We start from the raw sequence: 19,261 nt of genomic DNA, 5'->3' as shown, positions 1-19,261 counted from the left end.
CCACTCTGGATTTTGAACTGGAAAAACTGGATGGCCCTGGGTTGTGGTTGGGCTGGGTATTTTGTTTTGAATCCCGAGGTTATCGAGTCGGCTGGAACTAGGGCTGCTGCAGGTCTGAACCGCCTCTGCCGACCAGGCCGGGGTGGGACTCGAACCCCAATCTCCCCGTCGCCAAGCCGACGCCCTCCCCACTCGCCCACGGCCGGGGGGCGGGGCACACCGCCCCGGCCCCGCCCTCGCCCCGCCCCCGCGCGGGCGCGCCTGACGACGGCTGCAAAGCACTTTTTCAGCAGCCGCAAGTGAGGTGAGTCGCGGCCCCGCGGCGCGGGGGGGGTCGGAGCCCCCCCGTCCCCTCAGGCCGGGCCGGGGCCGCCGGGACGAGCGGCGGGGCCGCGGCCGCTCCCCCGCCCCGCCGGGGCCGCGCCGCCCGCGCTCCGGGACCGGGCGGGGCGAGCGGGCGGGGGGCGCGGGCGGCGGGGCCGCGGGGCGGGGAGGGCGGCCGGAGCTGTAGCGGCGGAGTCCGCGCCTCCCCCCTGGCAGCCCGGCGCGGGGGCCCCGCCGTGAGGCAGCGCTGCCCCCGGGGCTGGGGGCGGCGAGTCCCCTCAGGGGGCGGTGGCGGGGCCGGGCTCGGGCTGTGAGCTTCCCTCCCGCTTCCCTCCCGCGTCCCTCCCGCAGGGGTCCGGCGCAGCGACCCGGTGACCCGCCGTGCCAGCCCGCGGCCTCCGCGCTACCTGAGCCAATGCTAGATCTGGAGGTGGTGCCCGAGCGGTCTCTGGGGAACGAGCAATGGGAGTTCACCTTAGGTGAGTGTGTTCCTTCCCCGGCCCTGGGCGTGAGCGGGGCCATGCGGGTCCCCTCGGCAGCCGGCGGCCGTCAGCGCTCTCGGGGAGCTGGAGAGAGAAAGGGAGAGCGAGAGCCAAAGCTCACCTTTCGCTGTCGCTAAAAATACTGAGCTTTAAGGATTTCCTTGTAGTTTATAGTTTCATCTTTAGCTTTTGCCTGCCAACTTGTGCTTTGTTTGTCTGATTGTGTGCTTTCATCTGCTCGTTTGCTTTCTTTTGTCTTGCCATCTAAGACTAAGACATTATTTTAAACAACTCCGAAAAGAGGAAGCATGAATGTGCTGATTGTCACCTGAATATGTGTCAGGTGATATTGGCAGCTTCACCTGTGCACTGATACTTAGTATAAATGCTGTACTTTTCTGTACAAAGCCTTCATAAACACGAGTCGAGTTTCACAATTTCTTTGTTTTGCTGTTGGGTTGCGAAATAGTGGAGAAAGTAAACTTTGGAGATATTTCTCAGTGTTAGATAACAAGTGTTTTTTCCCCCCAATCATTTGTATTTTTCATCTTGCTGAATAGTCCTTCCCTACCGGTTACTGCTTTACTTACTGTGATGAGAAATAACTTTCCCCCAGCTGATGCAAATTTGGCTGGTGCTCTGGCAGGGCACTTAAATGTGAAGTTGAAATGAGATTATGTGAGTTCTTCAGGTGAATTTCAAGCAGATATTGGTAGTCCTTACAACTCTCAGAAAATACTGTCGATGTCACCTTTTCTGAGTGGTTGTGTGACATATCAGTGTTGGCCTCTTTTATTTCCCTTCTCCATCGTTGCTGTAGCTTTGTGTCTGAAGTTAATGGTGGCAGGAGTTTGGGAGATGTAAACAAGGCACTGTGTCAGCCCGCCGTGTCTGCCTGAACTTGAGTTACACTTGGGCTGCTGCTCTTGTCACCTGTGGCAGCGAGGGGACAGGCTGTTCCTACAGACACTGTTACACAGTTGCCCTGAACTGGGTTGGACCTAAGGAGTGGTGCTGTGCCTTGGAGTTATTTATATGAAACCCATCAAACACAAAGGGCTGTTTATGCTGCCGTGACTGCACTCAAGTACAACTTGATGGTTACAGACAGGGCTAAATGGCTTTTGGAGGCTAATTATAGCACCTCAGGTCCCACCCTTTGAAATCTTGGTGAACTCCTTGTACCCTAAATGTTCTGTGCTCTCAGCTTTGTGTGACCTTCTGCCATCCTTTGGTGCCTGTGTTACCTGGGGAAAAGCAATCTCCATCTGCATACCCTGACTGTCTTCATAAATACAGAGTACCAGCTCCCCTCCATTCCCAACATCAAAACAAGAAAAGGAAAGAGAAAAATTTTTTTTCCTTTTCCCAAGGAAAGCCTGTTAATGCAGTCTCATGGTTAAAATTTTACAGTGTCTCTGTCTATGTGCACACACATGCATAGATGTGAGAGGGAGGAAACTCAGCTGTATTTCTTGGAGTAAACATAGCCACCATGTGATGTCTAATATATAATTAGCATGACCTGCTGGGCAGAGCAGGAGCTGACTAGGTATTAGGATACTGAACTTTGTCGTGCACCAGCAGTGTTGTGTGAAGATTGTCCCTGCTGACAGAGCTGGTTCAGCTGTGGTGGTGGCAGCAGGGTTGGTAGTGCTGCTGTAAATGGGCCTCTCACTGCCAGCGCTGTTCTAGTCATTATTTGTTTAGCTCTGCTCTAAGCAGAACTAATGGCAGTATTCCTGAACTGCTGCTGACTCTGGCTTCCAGTACTGTGCCCACAATGGAGATGACTGAGGGGAAATGCCAGGAAAATTTTGTACATGACTTTTTGGATTCTGTTTCTGGCTCCAATGTTGACTCACTATGTGACTAGAGCATAAAAAATTTAACCAAGACTGAGTTTAGATACCTGTGCCACTGCACCTTTCAGGCTACATTCCTGCTGTTTTAAAGGAGAACAATTAAATACTTATTCTGTAGTGCCTATAGCTATATTATTAGTGTTTGAGATGTATAATTTCTAAGGCATACTTGCATTTCTCTTGCACTTTATACTTTCTTTTCCTACTAAGTTTCACATATCTTTATTTAATGTATTGTGATTCATCTTAGATTTTTTTGTATTTTTCTCCTAGTCTTTATTCACTTCTCTATCCCAATCCCTTCAAGCCAAACAGTCTTAGCACAGGCTGATGCTTCAAGCCATGATGTTCCTGAGCAGTGTATGTGAGAGAACTGTCTTGTGCTGCTGGTATCACTCCAGCAGTTAGAAGAGGGAAAGGCCTGTGTCAGAGGAGCCCCAGCTCTGGTTTTTGTGGGTGTTACTGCCGTGCCTCAGTTTGGTTGAATGTCTGATGTGCTGGATCCATGTTTGCTTCCCCGTTCCCCCCGACTGATGAGCAAGGGAAAAAGAATTCTTTGTTTTCCTCTTTGACTGCAAAGGCTGACGAATGTTGAGGAAAAGGGGGATGTTGTGTGTGAGAAGACTGGAGAAAAAGAACCCATTTTTTTATTCCTCCTCTGACTCTGTGCAAATGGAGGATACTGGCTGTTCAGCACATTTTGGGTCCTGTCAAGTGTTCTTGGAGAGCTTGGGTTGCTCTGTAGCTCTGCTGAGCAGCTGCATGGCCAAATCTGTTTGACTCTCAGTTGCTGAGAACTGAACCACGCCAGTCCCTGTCCGTTTGCTTGCAGCCTGAGCAAGCTGTGAGTAAGGAGTCACATGAGCCGTGTGTTTGCACACTCACGGGGCCAGGATTGCATCAGGTCACACCGAGCTCGCTGTTTGTGCCCCTCTGTGTTTGACTGAACCCTCACGGGCTGCTGGCACCCTCGGCCCACGGGCGCTGCCAGCTGTGCTGGCTGGGCTGCAGCCTGTGCCACTGGTTTGTTTGCTAAATGAGCTCATGGCTTAGCTCTGCAAGTCTTTTATGAGTACTGACTTAGGACATGGGGTTGATATTCTTCAGTCAACCTTACTTTTTTTTTCTGGATTCGTACTTTTTACTAGGTTGAGAAATGTGGAACTTTTGCAGCAGCATCTTTGATCTTAGCTTCTTGCTGCTATTCGTGTTTCTGTTCCATTTTGAAAATATTATCCAATACATAATAACTGTCATCTTCAAACTCTGCTGCCTGGACTACAAGGCAACTGCTATTTCCTAGATAATACGAAACAGTGCTGCTTTATTGTGTAGCTCTGCATTTTAATTTCATTACTGTTATTAAAATAATAACTCTTCTTTTTTACTTAATATAATCTACAGATGTATAATTTCTAGCTGCAAACCAAATTGTCCCCAAGATTACAGGCTAAGCTGAAAACTAGTTTTGCAGACATGTTTGTATATGGTATTTGCAGATTGAATCACTGTAGTTCTAATCTGTACATCTGTTTTGCCAAAACTCGATTTCATCATTTCAGCAAAGTTGCAGTATGTGGGCATGGCAATGAGAATTGTATTTTTGGTTTTTTTTATTTTTTAGTGTTACACCATTATTACTTTAAAGCAGTACCTGTGCTGAGCTGGGTGTGTATGTTATAAATAGATATATATGGAAAGAGAGACAGAGTTTCCTCACTTTGATACTGTAGATAATGTCTAAAAGGTGCTTTAAAACATGACATACTGTCTGAGTTTGAGAGGTGTAGCTAGTAACTAAAAGTTTTGAATGTAATAAAAGTGTAGATTCTGAGGTAAATTGTCCCCAGTCAGGCCAACTTTCTTAAAATTAAAAAAACAGAAAAGAACAGGGCAAGGAATGGAAAGAAAATGTCAGATAACTAATCTAAATTGACTTGCAGCAGTTAGAAGGAAAATAAAACTTCACAATTATGAGCTCATAACTTCACTTTATAAATGCCTGCTTTGAATCCAGGAATGTGATCACATTTCATTTGGAAAGGCAACAAAGGTTTTTAGTGTGATAAATGATGAGATGCTGTGGTGCTGTTTTTTCTGCAGAATCAGCTGTTCCATTCTGCTTTCAAAAATATATAGTTGTAAAGATAAGATATACACTGAAGAAAGAAAAAAAGCCCTTGAAATTGTATGAGAGGCTGAGTGACTTATAAGTGTATTGCCTCAATTGAACCGAATTTTTAGTATGTATATCTTGTCTGTAAACTAAGAAGATAAAGTTTCTTCCTTGACACAAATAGAGCCATATCAGCAGCTAATGTGGCCTCTTCGGTCTAAGGAGAATCATTGCTCTGTTGGTATTTGTATGTGTCTGGTATGAATACAGAGTACTTCATCAAGGTTAATAAAATGTGTATGCCATAGAAAGTGTTTCAGGAGCCTATTGAATGTGTATGGGTTTGCTCTAGCCTGCTCTGGTGGAGTTTGATACGGGCTATTTTATCAGTTATTGGACTGATGACCCCAAAATCAGAACACTTTGTGCATAGGCTATGGCAAGCTCTTTGCTTTTTCTGCTTGAACTTTGCTATTTAATTTTGTGTCTAGAGATACTTTTTTCATGTATGCCTAACAAGTGGTAGATAAACAATGACTTTATTGTTTCCAAACACCACCTCTGTGCTGATACCGTGAGTCAGCTTGTTTGTTGACCACATACCTTTCTGTTGTAACTCAGTGTTTGCTGCTGGTGCTTTGGTTGCCTCATGTATAACCTTGCTGTTAAAAATCTTTATTAGCTGGTCTCTGCACTGAAGAAATACACCTCTTTTTATTTCCAGGAATGCCGTTGGCTCAGGCTGTAGCAATTCTTCAGAAACACTGTCGCATTATCAAAAATGTCCAGGTTCTCTACAGTGAGCAGGTGAGCAGTGCACGGGCTGGCCAGGAAATGTACCTCATGGTGAATTAAGAATGTTTTGTGCTCAGGTACATCTTGTGAAAGTTGTGGGGCTACGTGGAATTGAACTACACCAAATTATTGCCACCACATCAGAGATTTTATAAGTGTCATGTCAGATGTAATAATCGTCAGCACAGCAGTACAGTGATTTAACAGCTATCAGTTTTGTATGTGCAATGGAGGAGTGGCCTCCATTGTTTTCCTTCCTCATTGTTTTTCCTTTAAGAAGTGAAATGTTACGTAATTAGCCGGGCAATTTAATTCTAGTCTATTTACTTTATCATTGTGAAGTGGTGCTGCAGTTTAAAGAACTGAATCACTCATTACTTTCTGCTTTTGTGTTTGGTCTAGTGGTGATGAACCCAACAAAAAACCTTCTGCATCGTTTGTCTGCAGAAAGTGGGTGCAGTGATTTAAGCCAGCTATAAATGTTTTATCGTTCTTCATAACTCAGTATTAAGTTCCTGATATGTTTGACTTCCATCAAAAAGGGGACTAGAAGTAAAACCCTTCTGCTAGATCAAGTAAAATGTGTTTTTCTGATGGAAGTGCAAGGGGAGATGAGACAAAGGAGTCTCTGATGTCTCAAAGGACGCTCCAGATGTTTTATGTGCAGTGCACATTAGTAAGAAGATGATATTCATATGGTGCAAATTACAGCTCTTTGCATCAGGAAAAAGGCAGAGTGTTAGTTTGTATCAAAATAAGGATTCGGACCTTGTTCATTTGCAGTGAATACTGAATAGCTAAGAACAACCTTGACTCTGGTGTTCAGTGCTGGATACATTTTTCATGTTATTAAATGAATTATTGGGTTTTTTTTTCACTTTATGTGGATTTTGGGGTTTTATGATGACTGAATTGCAAATCTGGCTTCTTGTCATTAATGCATGGGAGCGTCTGTCTGGCAGGGAACACATTCCTTGTTTTTTATATTCTTTGGAGGTTTTTACTTTTTCTTACCTTTACTTTTTCTTAGTGCATTTAAATGATTTCTAGAGTTGTTTAGATAAATGATGAGATTCCTGTTCCACTCAGACTGTAGAATCACAGAAGGATTCGTGGTTCAGTGCTAGTAAGCAGAGGTGTAACACTCCTTGGTTTTTTACACCTCTTGCACAGTTACATTGTTCTTGGCTGTGTGCCCTGAACTTCTATTCCGGCTGCAGAGGGCAGGTTCAGTGGTTTGGTTTATTTTTTCCCAAAATGTAATAAATGTAAGATGTTTTAGTATATGCATAATCCAGCAAAATAGTTCTTCCCAACTTTCTGGAATAATTCTGATGATTATTTTTTCCTGTATATTATTTCAATTCAGCACCTGATTTTTTTTCACGCACCACTCAGGGTCTGCGTTTGACTGTCTGGCTCTGTCCTCACCCTCGTGCAGAGTGTCATGCATTTCATTAGCAGCTGAGCACAAAGAGCTCAGTTTTTAGAAGATGCAAAGCTTAAAATTAACTTTGCTATGCACAACTTCTATCTAGAAAAACTGTACCTGAACAGCCTTCATGTTTTTCTTCTTTGCCTTGTAAAAGAATGCCTTTGAGCACAGAAATCAAATGTTATTTAAAGCTGTTGAGTCTAAAGCACTGGATTTCTGATCCTGGAACTCCAGCAGTGAGTATTTCCTTTCAAAAATTTATATGGCAATTAAATGCAATTAGATCTGCCCATGGTGCTCTCTTTAACTTGACATAAATGGAATGCCCAAACTGTGCCAAAAAAGCTTGATGAATCCTTTTCTGTGAATAAAAGAATTTTAACTCATTTTTGGTCAGTTTAAGTGGGGTGCTAATTGCCCTTGTTTTCCTGAGCTTCTTCCTCTGGGTTTTGGTTGATGGGATTGTTCACTGGTAACAGTTTTTCCTGCATCTTCATGTAGATTAGCAATGTAACTGCACATCTGTGGTGCTTCCTTCAGGAAGATCTCTCCTGTTGCTTCTTGGCATCATCTTTCATACTTGAGGTTCTATTTTGTGTATTAAAAGTCACATGAGCTAAATTTGTGCCCTTCAATCTTTCCATGTATTAGAAAATATGCCAGCATAGAACAGAAGCTATTTGCTGTACTAATTATCAAGCTTTTCCTCAGATGTTTGGGGTTTTTTTTCCACCCACTCAAAAGTACTTGTAATGATCTCATTAATTTTGGAATAACCTTATGAAAACTGCTCAGAAACCAATGAAATGCAGAACATATCCCATAGCAGAACAACTCTGCTGGTGCATTTGAATGCCAGATTACAAGGTTTTTTTGCTCTATCTGTAGCCTTTCTAAATTAGATTTATAAGGGATTAGAAAATGACTGTCATGATCAACATTAGGCCTTTTTATCTCGAGCTTGTAGTTGTGTTGCAATGCAGCTTCAGTTCTACACAGAGCCATAAAAGCTTGTCAGCAAGAGTGAGGTATTGATGGCATTGTGTGAAGTGTTGTGGAGGTTTCATTTGGGAGAGAATTGACACACCAGATCACTGGTGCTCAGGAAAGATGAGCTCAGACTGGAGCAACTTTAGGAAAAGCTGCTGCAGTGACCCAGAGGAACAGGAAATCTGCATCGCAGGGGATGGAAAGCCCTGTGGCTTGTTTTGACCTCGTGATGTGAAGTCTGGGATCTGAGTACTTGACTGTGTGGTTTGGCAAGGACTGGGACATGCACATGAAAATGCTCAGAAAGTATCAAGGCTAGAAGACAGTGCTGATGTGAGAAGATTGAAGATGAGAATTGGGCTTTTGACAGTCAGACCCCAGAGCTCCTCTCAGTAGAGCAAAGATAGCTTATGTTTAATTCATGAAAGGGCTGTATGGTGTGGCTGTCCACTTTAGAAGCCTTTATTTGCCCCAGTTGTCCATCCCCATTCTGTCTTTTGCTACAAAACTGCAGTTCTAAGGCATGAATTTTGCTGCCTGCCTGCCATTCAACCTTTTTTCTCCTCTGAGGAGACAGCTGTGGGGGATAGAGCATTTTGAAGCAAATGTGCTTTAGATGGTACATGATCAAAAAGCTGAACTGGGGCCAAGTGACTGTGCCTGTGGATTGCACTGGAAGAGCAGAGAGCAGCTTCCCAGTGGCCCAGCAGACTGAGAGGGCGTAGAGCCTCTGCAGACACCAGGAAAGCCAGTGGAATGTCTCCTATTGACTCCAGCAGACTGCAAATTAAGCCTTAGTTGTTATGATTCACAGTCACTAAGGAAACCTAAATTCACAACATCAGAGTCTGAAGCCTTCCTTTTGAGGCCTAAAAAAGACTGTGACAGTTTGATTTTTGAAGTGGAAAGGCATCTCTTTGTCAAGCACATGGCTGGTTCTGATGTGAGACTTGGTATTTTTGTGCGTCAAGAATGCAACAGAGGCTGTGCCTAGACGATATCGCTGATGCTAAACTGGAAATGTTAATTTTCAGGGTGGGGTTTTGTTGGTTTCTGTTTTGTTGGGGTTTATGGCTTGGTTTTTTTGTTGAATGAGGTTGGGGGTTATATTGTTTTGAGTTTTGATCTTTTTTTTCCCCCTCAGTTAAGTAATGGACAAAGCACCCTTTTAGGAGTTTTTACTATTACAAATATTATACAGGCACTTCTATTTCTTTTCATAAGGAAACTGAAGGGTTGAGAGATTTGGCAAAATGTATTTTAGTTATGCTTATTCACTGAACAAGGGATTGTTTTCTGAGGTAGTTTGTTTTTCTAAAGTAACCAATTTATACTTTTACAGTGATGTATATCTTAACAAAGATGTCTTGAAAATAAAAGCCTAACAGCTGTTTTTTTGTTTTACAGTCACCTCTTAGCCATGACCTCATCCTTAACCTGACTCAGGATGGAATCAAACTGCTGTTTGATGCTTTCAATCAGAGACTTAAGGTAACAAAACACTCCTCCTGCAAAAAGACAATGCACACCAAAACCCTGAGATGTACTGACACTTAAGAGTATAAGTATGTGGCTCCTTTAGACATTTAATTTGTCTTACATAAAGTGCTCTCTTGTGATTATGAACTGCATTTCTTCAGTTTGGCATTTCAGTCTGTTTATGGAATAAGACACCTTACCTGTGTTCTGGGGATGTGCAAGTGCCACAGGAGTGTGATGGTGCTGCATGGTCTCACCTGCCCATCTTGTCTGGAGTGGCACAGAAAGTGCACAAGGCCCTTTGTAAAGCTCAGCCTTGGGTTTGAAATCAGATCATCATTAATGCAAACCAGACAGTGTTGTTTTCTGCCCAGGCTGTTCCTCTATCTGGGCTGCCATTTTATTTATGAAGTTAAACTTCCTCCTGTTCAGAGTTTTCATTTAAGCTGGCTTTGCAGAGTACTTGTGTGGCTGTGTGTGGTTCCTCCCAGAAAGCCACATCCAGGCTTCTTGTGAGCAGCTGGCTCCTGCACTGACTTCAGTTTGTTCTGGTTGAGTTTTGATTCTTGCAATTGATGTACTCGGTTTTGCTTTTGTGCTTTTAGGTGACCAAGAGTTGATCTGCATTTCTCAAGAATGCTTAGTGTAGTTAAGATTGAGAATTAAAAGGCAGGCTGGTTCTTGCCTTCCCATGGCATTTATCCTTACAGAGTATCTGTAATGGAAGTAGTATTTTTTATTCATACAAAGTGGGCAACTGTGGGGCTGTAGAGTTATGACTACATGAGTACAAAATTTTGAAAACCTCTTAACTGAAGCCTTAAAAATGCCTGTGTGTAACTTCTTAGTTATTCAGAGTCCTTTCAGCCAGACCAGCTGTGCTGAACAATCGTCACTGATTCTCACCTGGTGGGTGTGAATTTCTCGGTGACAGAAGTGTTTAGGTGTTGATTTGGCTAATTGGGTGAGAGTGAACTGCTCTAACTGCTGTGCTGCTTAACATTTGAAAGCAGAAGTGTGGAGTTAAATGTGATACTAAAAAATTGAATGCTTACAGTTTAGGTAAGTCTGGAATATGGTGCTCACATCCATACTTGCAGGGTTTGGAACAGTGGTAGGTGGAACCCTCTGCCCTTTACTCACATCTAAAATAAAACCAGTGAAAAATACCCCTCTCCAAAGTTCAGCCATTGCTTTATCCCAAAAATTACTGTAGGAGAGAAGCATGTGCTATCAGCTGAAACTCAAGCTCTTTGTGTACTTCATATGTATGAAATTGTTGAATAGCAACCCAGATTAGTTGTTTTACTTTAGTTATTTCTCTAAGAATAGCCTGCAACACCATGGTATACTTGTATTTTTTAAAAAAAAATCTATGTTAATTATAAAAATACACATTTTAAAGAAAATTGTCAGTTCAAATTGAGCTCAGCTGAAGGACAACTGAGCACTTTTTTCCCCCAGATTTGTTTGTAATTGCCTTATGGTAGTTTTTGCTCATGAAGTCATTCTATAATTATGGTATTCTTGTTTTTGACAAGTTTTTGAATTTACTTGTTCAACTGTGTATGTGGATTTACAGTTTTTAAGAGAATATCTTGAAAGTTCTTTGTCAGCTGTACAAAATCTTTCCAACTGTATGTAATTCTGTAGGAGACTGAATTCAAAATTGGCATAATCATTTCAAGTACATGGCTTGCTGACTGAATTTTTGGGGAATGTTGCAATCCTGTAGTGTTTTTGAGGTGCTGTAAGTAGTGTATACCGTGTTTCTTCATCTCTAGTTTCTGAGGGTCTGATTTTGTCACACCCAGTGTGCTAAGAACCAAGCAAGAACTTTTCTTGCCTTTCTTTTCTTGCTTTTCTGTATTAAAAACTAGTTTTACAGAAAATGCAGAAACCCCAAACTCTTCTGGTATGTGTTTCTAGGTTTGTTTCAAAAATAAAAAAATACAGGAAAACCAATATTTTCTGTTTTGTTGTGGTTCAGTGGTCTAGTGATACTTCTGTTTGTTTGAGCTATGAATAGTCAAGCTGTGTAAAGCTTGTGAAAGTGTTCGGAGAGCTTTCTAGAAAAAATGAGATGGGATCAGTTCAGAAGTGAGCAACAGGACTTGTTAAAGGATATTGTAGGGGGTAAAGTAATGCCTGTTTTTAAGATGGTGTGACTGTGTTTTCAGTGTTGCTCAGCAGCAGCAAATCTGGAAAAATCAGAAGGCCTTTATTCTCTTTGCGTGTTGTTTTTTTTTGATACACACTTGCTAATAAATTTGACTGTGAAAGAGATTGAAATACACGCTATTAAGATGGAAAATCTTGACAAGTCCAAGGAAACTGGTGCAGGAATAAAATCAGCAATAATCTTAAGACATTTTCTCCATTTTTTTAGGGAGAAGGGAGAAAGACACCTTCAGTAGCCAAAGCATTGCAGGAGATGTTGCTGATGTGAATTGGTAGATCCTAGACCAGGTTCTGGAAGCAATTTTAGCATTAAGGTCTTTCATGTGTGCTCCCTCTGAGGTGGAGAAAGAGTTGGATTTCACAACATTGGTCTGTTATTGCTGATAATAGACATCTGAACATTTTTATAAGTCTTAATAGTAATTATCACAACAGTGAGTGTGAGGAAACATCAGCTTTTACTGATTTAAAGCAACTGTCTTGTGACTGTGTAGTAAACCCATCACTGAACAGTCCTCAGTCTTCTGAGTTTGTTTTCTGCACACAGAATCACACTGATCCTTTTGTCAGTGGAGCTGCAGTAATTTAGAAAAGAATCTTTTTTCAAGTGCTCTGGCCTATTCTTCATTATGACTTTCATGACTTATGAGATCCTTTGACTGCCATTAATTTTTGCTCAGTTGGGCTCGTTTATTCCTCTGCTGTTGGTAGAAGGAAATGTTGACCTGAGTTGATCTGTTTGAGTCACGGGAAGAGGACTGTTGGCAAACTGGCGCCTGTTGGCTGCTGTCAGGGTGTTTCTCTTGGGAGAACCACATTTGTGCCACTGCAATTCTCTGTGCACTGCTCCTGGTCATTCAGGTCAGCCTTTTGTCTTGTACTGTGCAGGTTTCAGCAGAAATTCAGGAGGTGCCCAGTGCACGCAGCAGTGGCTGCAAAACAAGATCTGGGGTGGGGCTGGTTCTCTCTATTTTCAGAAAAAATTTTGTGGTGGGAAAAGATGTGCAAGAGCACTAAAAAAAATGTAAAATCAATCCTAGCTTTTCATAAAAGTAGCCTTTGTTTTATAAGAGGCTTTAACAGTGAAGGAAATCTGGACATGTCAACTGCACTTGAATTAAAATACTAGATAACTAGGTTTTTCCAAGAAGCATAATTCCACGTGTATTTTATTAATATGTTTTATTAATGTTTGCTCTCTTGTTGATTCTGCCAAAATGTTAATTTGTTGCTTGCTTTGTGCCCTACTTGTTGCTTATGTTCTGAAATGCCAGTAAATGTTGATTTATTTTTTTTTCTAAATATATATAGAGGCAGTGGTTTAAACATTGCAAGTTGTTTTATTTAGGGTTATTTGCTGGGCATCTCCCAAAACCAAGATTTCCTTCTCAGCTGGTGATATTTTTAGGCTTTAAAGCCACACTTGGTAGCAAGCTCCATGGGAAATTCTGCTTTATTCTCTTGCTGAAGAGTGTGTCCTGTCAGAATCTGCCAATGATTTGTTGGAGGATTATACAAAACAAAAAACGTGTTTTACCTTTGCTTTACAGCGGTTATGAGCTGTACGTGTTTTCTTTTCCTGCTGACAAAGGAACACGTATGTAGGGTGCAAGAAACTTGTGTTTATCCATGGCTACTTGCCAAAATCATCTGCTTAAAGCCCAGTACAGCCTCAAAATCATAAAAATCATATGATGTCAGTCTCAGATGCATGTTTGCAGAAATGTATTCAGAACAAAGGATCCCTATCTAATATTTTCTGCAGAGTGGAAAGCTCCTTGGAATATTCAGTAGAGTCTAAAACATTTACTAAATATCAGAACTGGGTATTTTGGCTTGCCCTGCTTCCTCATGGGCTGCTCTTCTGATTGTCTTCTGTAATGCTTGGTGAGGTTGCAAGATACCTTACGTGTAATTAAAATGGGATATTACTGCTGAGTCTTGCTGTGTTCATCTTTTACTTTAGAAGAGCTGGAAAGTTACAGCAGTGCAGTCAGTGTTAGGACTCTGTGCCCTGCAGAGGCATTCTTCAGGATAATAGGAGCAACCCAAGGAATGGCCCATTGACATTCATCAGAGGATTCCCTAATTAGCTAATCCTTGCTTTTGCTTTCCTTTGAATTTAAGAGTAAACTGTAGAAATCAAGATGCTGATGTGTCAGTGACAATATTTCTTCCTACAGGCAGTACTGATGTACATGAAATATGGGGGTTCCCTCCTGAACCCAGAGTTGTTCAGTCCCTATTTCAGATGTGCAGTTGTTGAGTCAGTTTTTGAGGTTTGATCTCTGACACTGTGGTTTATCTTGGCAGAGTTCTGTAAGAGCTAGCACTAGCTAGTCTTGCCTTTTGACAAGGATTTACCCCTGTAATGATTTGCAAGTGTCTGAACTATGGCAATGTTTCTGTTTCCTGTGTTTCAGGTGATTGAAGTTTATGACTTGACTAAGGTGAAGTTAAAATATTGGTAAGTGATTTAAGACCTCCCATGATTTCCTCTTGGTTAGAGTGGTTGGTTTTGCTCATTTTTTAAAATCCTGAATTCATTTTTTCAATTATTTGTTTTAAAAATAAAAAATAGATGTCATAAAGGAGTGTGCATAATCATCGTTCCTTGATCATGGCACTCAGTTAAATTACTGGTTTACTCTTCAGTCTTGGAGACTTCTTACAATTTAGATGTGGTATTGCCATTAGTAAATGTTTGTAGCATCTGTTCCATTTTCTTCAGGCAGATTAATTTTATTTTCTTTTTCAGTGGTGTCCATTTTAACTCTCAGGCAATTGCTCCAACCATAGAACAAATTGATCAGTCATTTGGAGCAACACATCCAGGAGGTAAGCCAAAAAATTTCTGAGAAGCACACCTAGCCTGACAACTTCTTTCTAGGAAACCTTTCCAGTATGCCTGCCTAGAGCAATGTGTAGGCAGTTCTGTTGTCATATGATCTGGAGCTGTGTTCCAGAATGGTCATATTCCTGCAGCTGGGAAATCATGTAAAATGTATTGTCAGTTCAGTTGTGACTCTTTTTTGGGAGTGGAATGGTGAGGCAGAGTCACTGTCACAGAGTGGTGTATTCAGATGTCATTAGTGATCTGTTTTGAGCTGCCAGTACCAGAAAACTGTGAGCTTTGTTGTTGGTGCTGTTGTTAAGTCCCTATGCAGGGTCAGCTCTCGAGCATCCTTAGGGGTCGTGTATACCACGAGCACAGAGCTCTGAGCTGCTCTCTGTGCAGTCAGCCAGGGCTGTTTGCTCAGTCTCCATGCTCTGTGCATGTGATTGTCCCCCTGCTAGGCAGGATCAGATCTGAGCTGTGTGTAACTGGCTTACGCCTCCCTGAGCCCCCCTCCTGTACTGGGAGCACTGGGGAGGTGTGAAGTCAGCCTACGTGCAGCATGAGCAGAACCAGGACAAGTTTGTTTAACCTGGCTGAACCCACTCTGACTCTTGCACAGCCACTTGGCTGTTCCCCATCTCTGCAGCAGGAAAAAGACTATCTTTAAGCTCCTTGTTTATGTATGAAAATGAAAAGTGTATTTCGGGGGGTTGTTAAGCTATGAAAATAAACCAGTGGTGGAACTTTGAAGAGGATATTTATAATTAAACTGCCCGGGAATGTTCAAGAAATGGAGCCACAAACTGGCACAACAAGGAAGAACATTAACTCCATATAGTCAAGATACCATCTTCAGAGTCTCATTTTCTATTTTTAAATTAAGACAGTTCATTTGCAGTAGTCAGGCTGATCCCAAACAGGTGAGTGTTCTTTGTGATGGATGGTGATTGCATATCCAGCCTTTGTCTCTGCTCTCTGCAGACAATCTCTTGCACATTACGGAACAGGATTTATTAACTGGGGAGGGTCACGTGGGTAGAGCAGTATCATTGCATAAAAGCCTGCATTAGTAGATGAATATCAGATTGAGATAAATGAAGCTTGGAGCATTTCTAGCTGTAATACCCCAAGGACCAGAATTAGCATTTTTAAGTTTTGGTTCTGACATTAGCCGTTCCTCTTAGACAGAAGCTCTGAAATCTATGGTTAGATCTATTATGGAAATGGTATATACAAGAGACTGTAGAAGTAAAGAAGGGTAAAAGTGGGTGTCCTGGGTGGCTTATCATTTTTATTTGTTCTGTCATCATGGTTTATTTGCAAATATGTAGAGGTGGAGCATTTCCACAATTGTGATAATATGAACTGTAAAAATACATACCTAGCCATAAGCATTGCCTGTGGAAGTGATAGCATGTTTTATTACTGCATAAAATCGTATGCAAGCCCTTAAAAACATAGTTTGGCACCACGTGTCCTTGTGCTGAATTTGCAGATCTTGTGCTCCTGTCATATACAATTAAGAAAACTTGCACACTTGCTTCATCTTGTGATAGTTTTTCATAACATCTTTTCATCTACTGACATGTAAATAAGAAAATTTTATTTATTAAAATGTTGGCTTCTATTACCATTTCACTAGTGCATTTGCTTATTCAAGTTTCCTCATTGGAAAAATACTTCTTCCATTAACAGCCTACTTAGCAGAAGTAAATGCTCTGTATTAAGCTGACTGTCACAAAATGTTTGTCACAAACATTTATGCAACACAAGTTTTTGATAAGTATTTTTTTTTCTTTGTATTTTCTGAAACAGAAAAGGTGAAGAACCAGAATGATTTTCATAAGGGGATGGTGATGGTGTTTTTATGTCCCACAAAAATTGGAGCTGGGGTGGGAGGAGAAACCTTGCTCCTAATGTGACCAAAGTACCAAATGCTAGTTTTCATTAATGAAAGGAACACAATCATCCCTTTACTTCTCTGTGCTAATACTCCTCCAAACCCCCAGTGCAAGCCCTGTAAATGTATTTTGTCTTTTATCTCTGTTCACCTCCACTAGAATTTCACTCAAAATGTTGTCTTTCACTTAAAACCAAGGTGGTTGCAGCAGAACTTTCCTGCAACAGGATACAGTGGTAGTTTCAAAACAAATTTCAAAAGGTTAGCAACAGTTTTGTGTTGAAACCGACCTTCAGTGAGCATTTTTGGTTTTGCCAGATCAGTGGTTTTAAAAAAGAAGAATCATCAGAAAAATCAACCAGCTTCATTACTTTTTGGCTAATGTTAGTTTTAAACAGTGCAGTACCTTTGTCATGGGGCTTATTGAAATACACCACTTTGGAGGTCAACAGCTTCATCGAAGCCAAGACTTTAATCCCACATTTCCATAATTCTGTGACCTGACCTCCTGCTGGGAAGGGCTTGCTTTTGCCAGTGGCTCTGTTGAAACCACATCCTGTCCTGAGTCCTCATGGATGTGGCTTTGTGCCGAAGTGCCATTCAGCAAGGATCAGGGCTGTGGGGTTGAACTCAAGTCATAAGGTAGAGGGAAAAGTCCTCCTTCCCTCCTGCCACAGTGGCCTTGCAGGGATGGATGGGGTTGCTGTGTTCTGGCTCTCAACTCTTGGACTTCAGCAGGGGCCCAGACTCCCCTAAGGTGCCAGAAAAGTCTTGTGCTTGATACTAGTAAAAATTGACTTTTGTATCTGCCTCTGCTTCTACCAAAACTGTGTCAGTTTTGCAGCCTTGCTAGTGTTGGTGGCTTTATCGTGTCAGCTGTACAGAAATATTCCCAGCTAGTCACACTCTGCTGCCTTCCTGGAAGGCAAATCTCCTCCAGAGTGCAGCAGCAAAGCAGCAGTCTTTTTGCTTCTATCAGCAATTTTGAATGGAATTAGCAGGGTACCTGTGTGATAAAAATGTTCTAAAAAATAATAATAAAAAAATCCTTACCTTGTCCAGTCATACAGTTGTGATCTATGGTTTTGAGGGAGACATGAGAGAACTTCCCAAGAATAAAAAAATTCCATGCCCTTTAAACCTAAGCATCAACAAACATTGCAGGGGATGGGAACTGATGTGATTTGTATAATCAGATATCACACTTGGCATGACTAGGGGAAAAATAGTTCTCCAGCTGGCTGTGGGCTTTGGAAAAGATGTATCATAATTTATCACATGAGAGAGATTTGTGTAATTTTCCTGCCGATCAAAACATTTCCCTCTCTCCACACATTTTCCTCTCAGTGACAAGCGTGGAAAAGACTCTTAGCCAGCACATTCTGTAGAAAAGGCAAATGATGCCTTTTGAGAGCTTAATGCTTATTGCTCAACTATTATTTTTCTATCCTGGGTGGCCTGGCATTGTCCGGTTACCTTGTGATACGTCTTTCAAGTTGAACATTTGAAAGACACTGTGGGAGGGAAGGAATAAAATATTCCTTTATATGCATTTTCTCTCTATGCTGTGTCATTTTAAATATAAGATGGTAAGAAAAAAGGGAACACTGAGCCTTTGGTATTCCTTTGGTAAAGTGGAAGAAAGCAGCTTCTCCTGTTAGAGGGTTTCTTTATTGTTTTTAGCCTCTGGTGTTTTCAAGCTGTCAGCTCTTGTGTGTTACTAGAACACTCTGTTCCCCCAGTGGCTACCGGGCACAGGTTGAAGTTTGTAAAATCAATCCCAAAACAGTTCCCAAGCTCTGAGTCTTCTGAGATTGTTTTTCAGTCTTTCCACAGTCTCAGAAAACAGTATGTCTTGTTAGAGTAGTACTGGGACGACATTTACTGTTTGTAGTTGTTGTGCAATTGATTGCAATGAATCAGGACATCTCGTGATGTGGTGACAGCTGGAAGTCTGTGCGTGCTCTAATTTATTAGTGCTCTTCGTGGGAGCTGAGTTGGCTGCTGTTTCTGGTGATGCTATTTTTAATTATCATTGTAAATGGCCTAGGACCTGTGTGTCTGAAGCATTTCCTCCTTGGGCTGTGTTCCCCGGGAACGCACGGAGCTGATGTGCAAGTGCAGGTCGCAGGGTGAGCTCTCCTTTGCCCTCCCGTTCATGTGTGTGAAAGAGGGGATTAGCAGTGTTCTGTGCACATCTCTCTCAAAGACTTTCTGGTTAATACTCTACAATGTTTTACATAACAATGAACAGAATTGTTTTGTACTGATAGTGGCTATTTAAACTACTTTCGAGATATTAAGGTGTAATTGATTGTGTCATGTTGTGTAATTGTATTGTTGGGGATGGGTTAGTGCCTGCAGGCTTGCAGATGCAATGGTAATGAATCTATAGTTTCTTTTGTTGCTGTGTTTTTACTGCATCAAATTAAAAGCACTGTTACAGTCCAATGTATTGTGTTCCTCCTGCCTTCTGAGATGTAACAAATTCATTGAGGTGATGAAGGTGCTGTTAGATACGAACTGGAGAATTCTTAGATTATTTTGGTAACTCTGTTTTTACTTTCTTCTCCCTTTTAGTGTATAACTCAGCTGAGCAACTCTTTCACCTCAATTTCAGAGGACTGTCGTTTTCTTTTCAGTTAGACTCCTGGACTGAAACCCCGAAGTACGAGGTCAGCAATCATTCTTAGTTCATGGATGGTCTTTTTGCCTCTATGGTACTTGCAAAGTATCACTTACATTGTGTCTTGGTGTCTTCTGCAAGCAAAAGAAACCAGTAATTCAGAAGGAATTTAGCTCCTCAGCTGTGTTCTTATTAATGCTGTGTAACCATGTCAAAGTTAAAAAATTAC

General features: G+C 41.7%; 1 protein-coding gene across 1 annotated transcript in view; it reads left to right on the top strand.

Annotated features, from left to right (window-relative positions):
- The first annotated feature begins 169 nt into the window (after window positions 1-169).
- PHAF1 (phagosome assembly factor 1) overlaps window positions 170-19,261 on the top strand; it is a 34,927-nt gene continuing 15,835 nt past the window's right edge. Inside the window, exons 1-7 of the mRNA XM_063410495.1 lie at window positions 170-304; window positions 676-803; window positions 5,512-5,594; window positions 9,415-9,498; window positions 14,091-14,134; window positions 14,426-14,505; window positions 18,987-19,081. Coding sequence (XP_063266565.1) covers window positions 740-803; window positions 5,512-5,594; window positions 9,415-9,498; window positions 14,091-14,134; window positions 14,426-14,505; window positions 18,987-19,081 — 450 coding nt within the window. The 5' untranslated portion in view covers window positions 170-304; window positions 676-739. The remainder of the gene's footprint in view (window positions 305-675; window positions 804-5,511; window positions 5,595-9,414; window positions 9,499-14,090; window positions 14,135-14,425; window positions 14,506-18,986; window positions 19,082-19,261) is intronic.

This window comes from Prinia subflava, chromosome 13 (genome assembly GCF_021018805.1).
Source record: "Prinia subflava isolate CZ2003 ecotype Zambia chromosome 13, Cam_Psub_1.2, whole genome shotgun sequence".
Lineage (NCBI taxonomy): Eukaryota > Metazoa > Chordata > Aves > Passeriformes > Cisticolidae > Prinia > Prinia subflava.
The sequence above is the reverse complement of the archived record's forward strand: the minus strand, read 5'-3'. Positions and strand labels throughout refer to the sequence as shown.